The following is a 12,915-nucleotide window of genomic DNA, read 5'->3' on the forward strand; positions in this document are numbered from 1 at the left end:
GAAAGAGTTGATTGTAAAGAATAGGATGCCTTTACAGTGGTGGTGATAGGAACCAGGCGTTGTCATGACTACAACACAGATATAGACACTTTATTTACCATCCAGAACCACCAGAGAACCTACACGAGTCTTCTGAGCTTATATGGAATGTTGATGATGGAAAACAGTGGAAAATCTGGAATAATGAGTTTTCTTTGGGGACTATTTTGCCGCACAGCGCCCTGCATGTCTCCCTCCACCATGAATGGAGTTGAAGTTCTCTAAACTCTCATAAAACAGCGTCTCAGTCATCAGGCAGTGAATTCAGAACCAGTTCATGTAGGAACTTTCTGTAGGAGCTTTTAGAGGGACGTCTGGTTCCCATCACTACCACTGTGAGCAGCTCTGACTTGGTAAGATTTTCTAGAACAGAGCGTTTCACAGCAAACTGCTCTGGATCTGCTGCTGACGTCTTGGTGCCTGATACCACACAGCACCTACAGAGTTCTTGCGGAGTCAATGCCACAGTGGGTCAGAGCTGTTTTGGTTGCATGTGGAGGAGGAACAGCATCCTAGGCAGGTGGTCATGATGTTCTGGCTCATCTGTGGTCATTGTTTTGGCGACACTCTGCCTGGTCATTAGTGCCCAGTCTGATTACTGTGTTTATTCACCTTGTGGTCAGAGTGTAAGGGCCTTTAGCTATGCAGTTAGCACCATGCTAATTGGCAATGTCAAACAGCTTCCATTACTTATTCATACAGCAAACTTCAGACACCAATCACGTCTTGGCTGATGGGCTGATTTGCACTAGCGGTGCCTGCATTCACAGGAGAGAACGTTGCAGATCAAACGTTCCTCCATGGAAGTTTCCAGAAAGACTGAAAGTGGAGCGGTGGGAGAGCTCTTTATCTGAACGGCTGCGAGATTGATTTCTGTGTCAGGAGAGTGTGTGGTGTAATTTGTTGTCTGAAAGCCCCCTGCAGAACGCCGAGAGGAAACGTCATTACGGACCCTCAGCGTGGCGGCCCCTCTTTAACCCACCGTGTTTACACATCCGCCCCTCTTTTCAATCCCAGCACCATTACACCTCCAGCACGGCTTTTATCAGCAGGCGTTACCCAGCTCCATCTCAGAGAAGCAAGCCCACCGCAGCACATTTAGGCCCCCCGCTAGCTTTCTGAACGCTCCACATTACCACACAATTACTCTTAATCACACTTCTCGGCCCGTACAGTAAACCAGAAACTCAAACCGTACAACAAACAGAGCGTCCCAGCGCACCAAAGCACGCGGCCTCCACTGAGCGCCTTCCCATACTCGTATGAAACACATCGAAATTTCTAATGTAAACAATACGGCAGGATGCACTGCGTATCATTTAGGCGAATGGAAGAGTCGTTTCGGTATAAATGAGTGACAAACATGAACAAAACTCAGCGTCACCAAAGTAACTGCACTGCTTGGCAAAGCTGCCTAACACTGCATTTACACTTCTCTGGCATGTCGACAGACCTGAACCATCCTCACCCTTCAGTCTGCCGCGTGTGGGCGTTATGAGGGAGCACTTTCCGAAATCCTACTGAAATATAGTCTGGCTAAATCGATGTTTATGTTCCATTCCCCATGAAATCCAGCTTATTTGAATAATCAGAAAGTCTACAAGCACCATTATACTAATATTTTCCAAAATGTTAATAAGGTTCAGCTCAGAAAGATCAGGGTTCCAGTCATTGAGATTACCATTTGGACTTATTTGCACTTAAGCTTGGCAAAACTTGGGGCAAGACACCCAACACCACATTCACCTACTACACTGTAGACTGGGGTTCAATCCCCTGCTTGGACAAGCCCCCTACACTATACCAATAAGGGTCCTTGGGCAAGACTCCCAACACCACCTTCACCTACTACACTGTACACTGGGGTTAAATCCCCTGCTTGGACAAGCCCCCTACACTATACCAATGAGTCCTTGGGCAAGACTCCCAACACCACCTTCACCTACTACACTGTACACTGGGGTTAAATCCCCTGCTTGGACAAGCCCCCTACACTATACCAATGAGTCCTTGGGCAAGACTCCCAACACCACCTTCACCTACTATACTGTAGACTGGGGTTAAATCCCCTGCTTGGACAAGCCCCCTACACTATACCAATAAGAGTCCTTGGGCAAGACTCCCAGCACTACCTTCACCTACTACACTGTAGACTGGGGTTCAATCTCCTGCTTGGACAAGCCCCCTACACTATACCAATAAGAGTCCTTGGGCAAGACTCCCAACACCACCTTCACCTACTACACTGTAGACTGGGGTTCAATCCCCTGCTTGGACAAGCCCCCTACACTATACCAATAAGAGTCCTTGGGCAAGACTCCCAACACCACCTTCACCTACTACACTGTAGACTGGGGTTCAATCCCCTGCTTGGACAAGCCCCCTACACTATACCAATAAGAGTCCTTGGGCAAGACTCCCAACACCACCTTCACCTACTATACTGTAGACTGGGGTTAAATCCCCTGCTTGGACAAGCCCCCTACACTATACCAATAAGAGTCCTTGGGCAAGACTCCCAGCACTACCTTCACCTACTACACTGTAGACTGGGGTTCAATCTCCTGCTTGGACAAGCCCCCTACACTATACCAATAAGAGTCCTTGGGCAAGACACCCAACACCACCTTCACCTACTACACTGTAGACTGGGGTTCAATCTCCTGCTTGGACAAGCCCCCTACACTATACCAATAAGAGTCCTTGGGCAAGACTCCCAACACCACCTTCACCTACTACACCGTAGACTGGGGTTCAATCTCCTGCTTGGACAAGCCCCCTACACTATACCAATAAGAGTCCTTGGGCAAGACTCCCAACACCACCTTCACCTACTACACCGTAGACTGGGGTTCAATCTCCTGCTTGGACAAGCCCCCTACACTATACCAATAAGAGTCCTTGGGCAAGACTCCCAACACCACCTTCACCTACTACACTGTAGACTGGGGTTCAATCTCCTGCTTGGACAAGCCCCCTACACTATACCAATAAGAGTCCTTGGGCAAGACTCCCAACACCACCTTCACCTACCTGTGTAAAATGATCAAATTGTAAGTCGCTCTGGATAAGAGCATCAGCCAAATGCAGTAAATGTAAATGTAAACTGTAAGCTTACTACTGCAATGGCCCAAAACACTTAAAGGTGCCATGGAATCGAAAACTGTATGTTGGCAAAGCTAAATATCAATCAATCAATCAATCAACTTTATTCAACCTCTGAGAACAGGTGACCCTCATTTACGATGATGCTGAGTTGATACAGGAAAAAGGGACTAATATTTTGTGTAAACATTAAATAATACAAGTAAACTTAATTTAAAAAACATCTCAAATCAGGTAAGAACATCGCTGGTGTTGGAATAAAACCTCCTATCTCAATTTTTGAAGTTTTTTCGTTTTTGACATAATTTGAAAAAGCCTGTTTTCCTTTACATTCTGTGTAAATTTCATGATGAACGGACTAAAAAAAAGGGACCAAAATGACTTGGAGAAAATTCTGGTTCCATTTACTTCCATTAAAAGTAAAGTAGGTTTTTTCCTTCTCCTGTAAAGTGACCATTTTAGAGATAAAAGGTTTTGCATGTTAAACTGAGAGCTTCATAGTGAGAGAACAGCTTTAATTGACTTTGTGTTGTTGTTGAGATTGAAAGGGAGTAGCTGGTGTAGCTAATCTTATCTACTAGTGAGCTCCAAGTAACTAAAGCTAACTAAACAGTATGGCAGGCTTATTTACACGGAGGGTCGTTTCGACACGTTGCTTCTGTTTAAGCCATCGTGATGCCTTGCTGTGAATCAGCCAATCAGAGCAGAGCTCGTCAGATTATTCATGAGCCCCCCTCGTTCTATTCTAGGGCCAAACCACAGGGCTGTAAATGGACGTGTAAAACCACTGGGTCTGGGCATTTTCACCCAGACCAAAGTCACAAACATTATGTTGACATTAAAGAACCGTTTAAAATACACAATAAATGCATTTTTATGTCACTTAAAAATGAAATAGTTCATCCACTATCGACATCATCAATAATATCAATGATTATATTAATAACAGTGATAAAATTAATGTGTGAATCCTTCAAATAAAGTGCCACTAGGGTTTCTTTGAATGATGCCAACCATGAGCCACCTTTGGTTCTCTAAAGGTTCTATAGCCATTTAAATGTTCTTCCAAGAACCTTTAGATTTCCTGGATATTCTCTGAACTTTAAAAAGGCTTTTCATACTCACTGAAAGGCTTTTTTAGAGAACCAAAAGTGGCTCTACTGTGGAAACATCTACAGAGGAACCACTGCAAAATCACAACTCACAAGGCCATCTGGAACTGGTCCAGCCATTTCTTCTTCAGCTCTTTGGTTTTGAAGAAGAACTCAAAGCCGCTCGTCCCCTGCTCGTGGGTCAGGTAGAAACCGTAGCACCACTGATGGAGCAGAGAAAAAGAAACAGGATCATTTAAAGACAGAGGATCACACAGACGCCTCAACGACTGAACAGAATACCAGAATATTGTTCATCACTTCCGTTCTTCTCAGGAGCCTCACTTTCAGCTCCTCAAAGAACCTGCAGACACGCCCCCAAAGCTCAGTCTGAGAAGCTGGTTGATGATTTTCTGAAGTAATCAAACCCATTCAGTGGTGCTGAGATCTGGACTCTGGGGCGGTCAGTCCATCGTCCAGCTTCTTTGTTTGATGTGTCCGTCTCCTTTTCTCAGTGAGGTTCTTCTTGATCAGCTACACGTCCTTTCAGACCCACAGCACTGAGTGGTCTTCTCCCAGTGGAAGGATGGACAGAAACACCTGTGGATGTTTTCAGATCTGAAGCAGCTTGATCTTCTCCTCTCTCTCAGAGATCAAAGCTTTAAGTGCTGTTTATCTGATGGGGGCAGTTTTGGGGTCGACCAGCTCTTCCAGGTGGTTGTTAGGAGCCACGTTTTCTCTGGAGCTCTAGTTTTGTTTTTTCCCCTTCGATGTTCTCCTTCCTTATGCAAGTGGATCATCTTATATCTACTCACAAACACATCCTTTACCTTGTGCTGTTTTGACTGCACTTTCTTTATGCAGTCAGTTTTCCAGAAGTCTTCGTGTGAAATAGCGTCTGCTGCAGTTCTACCTATGAACCTGGAAAGTCTTTAAGGAGGCCAGGAGGTCACGGCTGAGGTCAGAGACGTCAAAACTGGAGCTTCTGATCGTCTCCAGCTTTCTGCATCTTCACTGCAGTGCACAGCGGGAGGGAGCAGAGAGTGTGGATCACACTCCAGATCAGACAAGAAGGAGTGCAGATCATGCAGAGCGTCAGGGAATAAAGAGTGTAACTTATTCTCCTTACTTTCTCCTTCCGCATGAAAGAGGATTATCTTACATCTAATCTCCTCACAAACGTCACTCAGCCTACAGCAGTTTAGCCCCGCCCATTCAGCCTACAGCGGTTTAGCCCCGCCCATTCAGCCTACAGCAGTTTAGCCCCGCCCATTCAGCCTACAGCGGTTTAGCCCCGCCCATTCTAGCTATTGGAGTGGGAGATTCCTGATTCCCGCTGTTCTTGGCTTAAGGGAAGCAAATGGATCTGAATGTTATTTTTCCCCTACGGCCCTGAGGAATTCAGTCCCAGCTTAACAGCCTGTTCCAAGGCCTGCTGTTTGAAGGAGGCACAGTCAATCAGAAAAGAGCTCATTTACATATACATATTCCATTTGCATATGACACATCAGCGTTAAATAATCACCTGGAATGAAGAGAGGCTGGAAAGGCGCTGTGAAAAGACAGATGACGACTGTTTTTGGTGCCTGAAAACACACCAACTTTGGAAAGCGCTGAAAAATATGTAAATGTGGAGCTGGGCCCGTAGACTCTACGGTCTCTGACCACTGGATGATCAGAGATTTGTGTGGTCATTGTCAGTCTGGCCACACATGTGGCTGCTCCGCCTCTGCCAGCTCGTCTAGCTTAGCGCATGCTAACACGCTGGGCCGCCGTGTCTGTCATCATCCATCAGCGCTAATCAAGCCCACCACCATCTGCCTGCCGCAGCGTGGGATCAGAATCAGCTCACGGGCTCGTCCAACAGGATTCACGCCCGGTGGCCACTTTATTAGAAACGCCTTACCGGAGCGCAGGCGGAGACGAAGTGGCGGCTGCGCCGTGGGATCAAACGCAGACTAATTATAACGAGTTCCCTGCGATGATGTTCTGTGGTGTGTTATTCTAACATTCAGAACCCAGAACACGTTTAGTCACTAAAGCACAAACGGTCAAACGCCAGCACCGTTCTCCAGCAGAACCCGACAGATCCGTTCAGCCACTGAGCTCACGGGATTCGGGCCGGGTGACGCAGCACTGCCGAATCTTCAACACATAGAAGTGTACTTTCGTAAAGCTAATGGTTCTAGATAGAACAAAGAGCCCTGTGCATGATCAAACAGTTATTCGAATGTGTTGTAAATGGTTCTATATACTGTAGAATAGAACTTTGTTGAAAATGGTTCCATATAGCACCCAAAAGGACGGCACTGTAGCAACAGAAAAACCCTTTTGGGTGCCATAAAGAACGCTTTTCAAGGATTTTTACTAAAGAACCCCTGAAGAACCATCTTTAAGAGTAGTGTGAAGATGGTTCTTTAAAGATAATGATATGCATACTGACTGGGTTCTTTGCACACTGAAATTGCTCTTCAGATTGATGGAGAATGTGTTGTAAACGGTTCTATATAGAAAAGAACCTTTTTGAAAATGGTTCCACATAGCGCCCAAAAGGGCAGCATTGTAGCAACAGAAAAACACTTTTGGGTGCCATAAGAACCCTTTTTAAGGGTCTTTCAAGGGTTATCTTTACTAAAGAACCCCTGAAGAACCATCTTTTTTTAAGAGTATAGAAGTGTGAAGATGGTTCTTTAAAGATAATGATTCTATATAGAACCATAAGCATTCTAAGAACCATATGCATGCTGACAGGGTTCTTTACACGCTGAAACTGTTCTTCAGACTGATGGAGAATGTGTTATATATGGTGCTATACAGCACTAAAAAGGGTTCTTCTATTCTTACAACCTTGACTTCAGAACAATAGCAGAACCATTTTGGTGCTGTAAAGAACCCTTTTCCAAAAGGTTCTATATAGAACCAAAGGTAACACATTCTCCATCAATCTGAAGAATGATTTCACCACGCAAAGAACCGTTAAACCGCGCAAATGGTTCTTTGAATGTTTATTGTTCTATACTTTACTAAAGAACCCTTGAAGAACCGTCTGTTTTAGGCGTGTAGTCGAGCTTTAATTGGGCCTAAAATGTAGTTCTGGACTCGCGTACAGCCCCGACTCGGTTCTCAGTCAGCATTTGGTACCAGACGGTTCTGGGTTCTGAGGTGACGGCATGCTCCAGCTCATTGCCCTCAGCTCGTCCAGCGCAGTGACCTACTGACCTTTCTGCAGTCTTTATCTGTGGTGGGGTTGTTGGTGATTTTGTAGAGGCTCAGGTCAATCACGTCCTTCATCTCGTAGTTGTCCCCTCGCCTCTTACACACGATCACCGCCGCGTCAAAGAGAAAAATATGCCTGTAATGTGGATGAACGTCGTTTCTAAATATCATTTCATACAGTTCAGTTACTCAGACAGGCTGAAGGACTCGGGAGCAGTAAACTATAATCAGACACTGAGTAAACAAGCAAAGAACAAATCAAACATTAATGATAGAGTAACAACAACAACAACAACAACAACAACAATTATTAATAATGCCATAGTGCCTTCTAAAACTAAAAATGACAATAATAATAAATATATTACATATTAATACTACTACTACTACTACTACTACTACTACTACTACTACTAATAATAATAATAATAATAATAATAATAATATCATAATGTCTTCTACAACTAAAATAACAATAATAATAAATATATGAACAACAACATAGTACCTATTACTACTACTATTGATGATAACAACAACAACAACAACAACAACAACAACAACAATAATTCTTTTTCTAATAATTATTATTCCTCTTATTATTATTATACCTAAATACTGACGTAGTAACTACCCTTACCACTACTACTTCTAATAATAATAACAACAGAAACATGAATAATGAGTGTGCACTACAACTAAAAATAACAATAATAAATGCATGAATAACAACATAGTACCTACTACTACTACTACTACTACTACTACCACCTGTTTTCAGGAACAAAACCTCATATCTCCAATGGTGACTTTACAGGAGAAGGAAGAAAGCTACTTTATTTTTAATGTAAGTCAATGAAACCAGACTTTTTTTATTCTGGGCCGTTTCTTTTGGTCCATTCATCATAATATTTACAAAGAACAACAGGCTTTTTTTTTTTTAATTATCAAAAACTGAAAAACGGCAAGAATTTAGATATGAGGCTTTGTTCCCAACAGCAGTGAATTGTTACCATTATTTTATGTGCCAAATCATTAAATTGTTATTATTATTATTTACAAATGTGAGAATAAATGGATGAAAATCTGCCATTTTCATAAAGCTTTTTGTAGATATATAAATCTTCTACAGATACCTCTGTGTTAGTGTTAGAGTGAGATCTGTACCTGTCCTGCCTGCGTTTGTCCACATTTGTGGCCAGTCGAACTTCTCCATCACCCTTCGGCCGCCCGTACCTCAGCAGGCACTGATTCTGTTTTTTTTGGGGGGGGGGGTCACATTAATGACCAACACTGACATTTATTGGCTTCTTGAAAAGTTTCATCTTACAAGCTTTAAAAAATGTCAAATGTGTCTTTCACACGTTCAGGAACTAAAAACATCTGTTGCTTAAAAAAACTGGAAACTGAAAAAAAGTCCTGGAATAAATGAGCTGAAGGCTGCGGAGCATTTCATATACCGGTAAAACCACAGAGAGGCATTTTCATTCATTAATGCAAAAATAATAATAATCATATATAAAAATAATAATAATCATATATAAAAATAAATAATCAGGATCAGTGAGAGAAACAAACAACCTTGAACAGATTTCATTATTACTTATTATTAATTATGCATGTGGCTTTGGGGGCAGTTATTGTGTCTAAAGCCTCTAATTTCGCTTCTTTTAAGTCTCCCAGCTTAACTTTAAGTTCTAAACCAAGCAAACTTTCTTCCAAGCAAATCAAACCAGTGTAAGTGTAAGGACCTAAATATTTGAGTGATTCCAAAAAAAGAATGTACGATATGAACAAAATACATATATTGTGAAAACATTGTTTCATATTATGTGATTGACTTTGCACTATATTAAAAACTGGGGTCTTTCTGATGATCCAGCTCAGAAATCCAGTTCAAACGCTTCCTGAATCCGCAGATTCAGGAAGCCACATTCCACTTCTTCACGAGATCATGCAAAACTCAGATCTGGAGTTATGAGCCTATGAAGAGGGGCTGAGATACACATCATCTGCCTCTCACTGTGTGGAGCTGCTGGATTCTTAAGTGACGCTTATTAGTCCCAAAACGGGGAAATTCCACCTCCGCATTTAACCCATCCGTCCAGTGAAACACCACATACACACTAGTGAACACACACACTAGGGGGCAGTGAGCAGTCCTATCTGCAGCGCCCGGGGAGCAGTTGGGGGTTAGGTGTCTTGCTCAAGGACACCTCAGTCATGTACTGTCAGCTCTGGGGATCGAACCAGCGACCTTCATGATTCCCTAACCTCCAGCCCGCGACCGCTCCCATGTGTCCATCTACATTCTGTTAGAAACTGACCGATAGACACTCAGGACTGACCATCACTCTGGAAACCCTTAATTCTTCATTCAGTCCACATCGAAGACGCGTGTGAAACGGCGTCAGAGAGTTTCCAGCTGCTGAAGCTGCTGCAGCGGGTTTGGAAAGTAGTGATGAAGATAACGGAGCGTTTAGATATGAAACACAAGAGGATCCTGTTCTATGAAGAACCTTTAGAGGAGCGTTTAAGGAGAGACGGACAAATCGAGAGAGAGAATGAACTCAGACCAAGGAAAACGAACCAAAATAACTTCCTTTTGTTGGGCTACATGAAAACACCAGTTCACAGAAACACCCACAAAAGCTCTTCAGGTGCTGTGATTGGACAGAGACTCGTTTGCAATGCAGTCTTCTGACGTACCAGGACTGTAAAAGCAAACATCACAATAACGATTAACACACAATTTATCGCGCAGGCTGAGTGCCAATAAATGTACCCAAGACTGTAGATGCTCTGATTAGATTTGTGTGTGTGAGCTGAAAGACACTTAGGAAATAACATTGCATCGTGTTATCAGACTCACCAGATTCTCGATGGATCTCTGGTACTGATCGATCTCACGCAGAGTCTCGTTATCCCGCTTTACTTCGTTAACATACTGAGCCAAGTCCTGTTCAGCACACACAGGGACAAAAGAGAGCAAGTTAAACACAGGATGAATCAGTTAATATCAATATTGTACCTAAATACAACAAGCAATTATTAATATTATTGAATATTCAGGTCTTTTGATGCTTTTGCCACTTCATTTTCTGAAAAAGCCTGAGGAGACATTCCCACAACTAAGCTAAACGGAGCTCTGAAAATGAGCACCAAGTCACACTGCTATTGCACTCCAAGTGCACTGTTACACCAACTACCTTTGATGTATATATCATATATATATAAATATATTTATACACACACACACACATATATACTTATTGCTATTGTCAATTCAAAACCTCACATCTCCAAAATAGTAACTTTACAGGAGAAGGTAAAAACTTACTCTACCGTTAATGTAAGTCAATGGAACCAGACGTCTTTCCAAGCCATTTTAGATGATTTCTTTTGGTTTAAGTGATACTTGTGAGTCCCACAAATGGGGGAATTTCACTTCCACATTTAACCCATCTGTGAAGTGAAACACCACATGCACACTAGGGGGCAGTAAGCACACTTGCCCAGAGCGGTGGGCAGCCCTATCCACGGTGCCCAGGGAGCAGTTGGAGGTTAGGTGTCTTGCTCAGGGACACCTCAGTCATGTGCTGTCGGCTCTGGGGATCGAACCGGCAACCTTCCAGTCACAGGGCCGGTTCCCTGACCTCCAGCCCATGATTGGTGCATTAATCATGAAATTTACACGTAATGTAAAGGACAACAAACATTTTCAAATTATGTCAAAAACTAAAAAACAACAAAAATGGAGATACTTGGAGGTTTTGTCCAGACAGCAGCGAGATATATATATATATATATTTTTTTTTTATATCGCTGTCCATTTCTGTTGTTGTTTGGTCTTTGAGATGACTTGAAAGTACCTGTGTTCCTATATATTGTGTGTGGATTTCCTAAAGAATGGACCAGCAGCAATCATCTAAAATGGCTTGGAAAGACGTCTGGTTCCATTGACTTACATTAACAGTAGAGTAAGTTTTTACCTTCTCCTGTAAAGTTACCATTTTGGAGATACGAGGTTTTGTTCCAACAACAGCGACGTATATACATACACATATATATATATATACACATATATACACACACACACATATATATATATATATATATATATATATATATATATATATATATATATATGTGTGTGTGTGTGTGTGTGTGTGTGTGTGTGTGTGTGTGTGCACTCAGCATTATAAATAGCTAAAATACATATACATAATAGCCAAAATTCATCTGTATTTATGACACCAACTGGACCTGCAGGTAACATCTCACTCACCCTCATAGCGTCCAGGGCTGTGCGTAAGTTGTTCTTCTCAGAGGAATCGGGTGTGTGTTTGACCAACTCCTGCACAGAACAGAAAAGGGCACCGAGTAAAGCAACTCCAGAAGTTCCTTCTGGTTCCCCAGATATCAGCATATATCCATTCGCTGGCTTGATAAGGTCTGTTTGCCTCTGCTGTCCCACCCTTTAAACACCCAGATTACTGTCCACCACCTAGTTTTTCAATCTCCTCAAACAGATTTTAAATGCACAGAGATTTAAATTTCAGAAAATAAACTCGGACAAATATTAAAAGCAACTCAGAGACAAAAATAATGACGAGGCCTGAAAATGATTTGATAGAAAACGCTGTTGTCGCCACGGTGATGGATTAAAATGATTTACTAAGCGAAAGAAAGACGTGAAGGAGAAGTGAGTAAACTGGACTGTGGGTGGAAATGATGAGTGGAATTTTGTCTAATAGTGATACTTTAAACTCCGGCGGGCGGCTCAGAAAGCGCTGAGTGGACCACCAGCTTTCCCATCCACTATCCTCTTCCCATCAGGGTCCTGGTGGGGTCCATTAGTCTCTAATGGTCTTTTTCATCAGAGGTTGTTCACAAACAAAAGCTCAGTCATATTGAAGGGACAGTTTGGTGAAACATCAAATACGCCCAGTTCTCCTCCTCCTATTCAAAATGTAGTCGACTGGATTCTGATAGCTGTCCAGCCCTAGAGGGAGATGATTTAGACGTGTGGTTAGCACCATGCTAATTGGTGGTGCATAAACTTCCATTACTTGTAGCTACATTAGCTCCATAGCTCCAGTGCTACAACTGAAGAAGCAAACTTCAGACGCCAAACATGTCTTGGCTGATCGACGGCATTTGGTGTGTGGTGGGCAGTGGTGGACAGTACCTGAGTAACTGAGTAACTGAGTAAATGTAATTAGTTTCTGTACTTTAGTATTTTTGGTGTATCTGTACTGAAGTTTCTCCGTTCTGGACTTTTTCCTTTCACTCCACTACATTTCAGAGTCTAATATCCGACTTTTCCCTCCTACATTTTGAGAAATCTGTCGTTCCTTTTGGTTTCTGTGTGTATAAAAACGTAACATGTCAAAACGAAAGAAGCGCAAAGCCAGAGCACCAATCAGGGCCCAGCGGTCACTTTGTTTAGAGCTGGTTTTGA

The 12,915-nt window shown here is 42.7% G+C and overlaps 1 protein-coding gene across 4 annotated transcripts in view; it reads right to left on the reverse strand.

Moving 5' to 3' along the window:
- vav3b (vav 3 guanine nucleotide exchange factor b) overlaps positions 1-12,915 on the reverse strand; it is a 103,739-nt gene that overhangs the window by 32,912 nt on the left and 57,912 nt on the right. For all 4 annotated transcript variants that reach the window (XM_037531085.1, XM_017687016.2, XM_037531084.1 and 1 more), the window contains exons 11-15: positions 11,740-11,808; positions 10,324-10,410; positions 8,619-8,704; positions 7,455-7,587; positions 4,350-4,459 (exon numbers count right to left, since the gene is read on the reverse strand). In XM_037531085.1, coding sequence (XP_037386982.1) covers positions 4,350-4,459; positions 7,455-7,587; positions 8,619-8,704; positions 10,324-10,410; positions 11,740-11,808 — 485 coding nt within the window. The remainder of the gene's footprint in view (positions 1-4,349; positions 4,460-7,454; positions 7,588-8,618; positions 8,705-10,323; positions 10,411-11,739; positions 11,809-12,915) is intronic.

The sequence above is a fragment of the Pygocentrus nattereri genome, chromosome 19 (genome assembly GCF_015220715.1).
Source record: "Pygocentrus nattereri isolate fPygNat1 chromosome 19, fPygNat1.pri, whole genome shotgun sequence".
Classification (NCBI taxonomy): domain Eukaryota; kingdom Metazoa; phylum Chordata; class Actinopteri; order Characiformes; family Serrasalmidae; genus Pygocentrus; species Pygocentrus nattereri.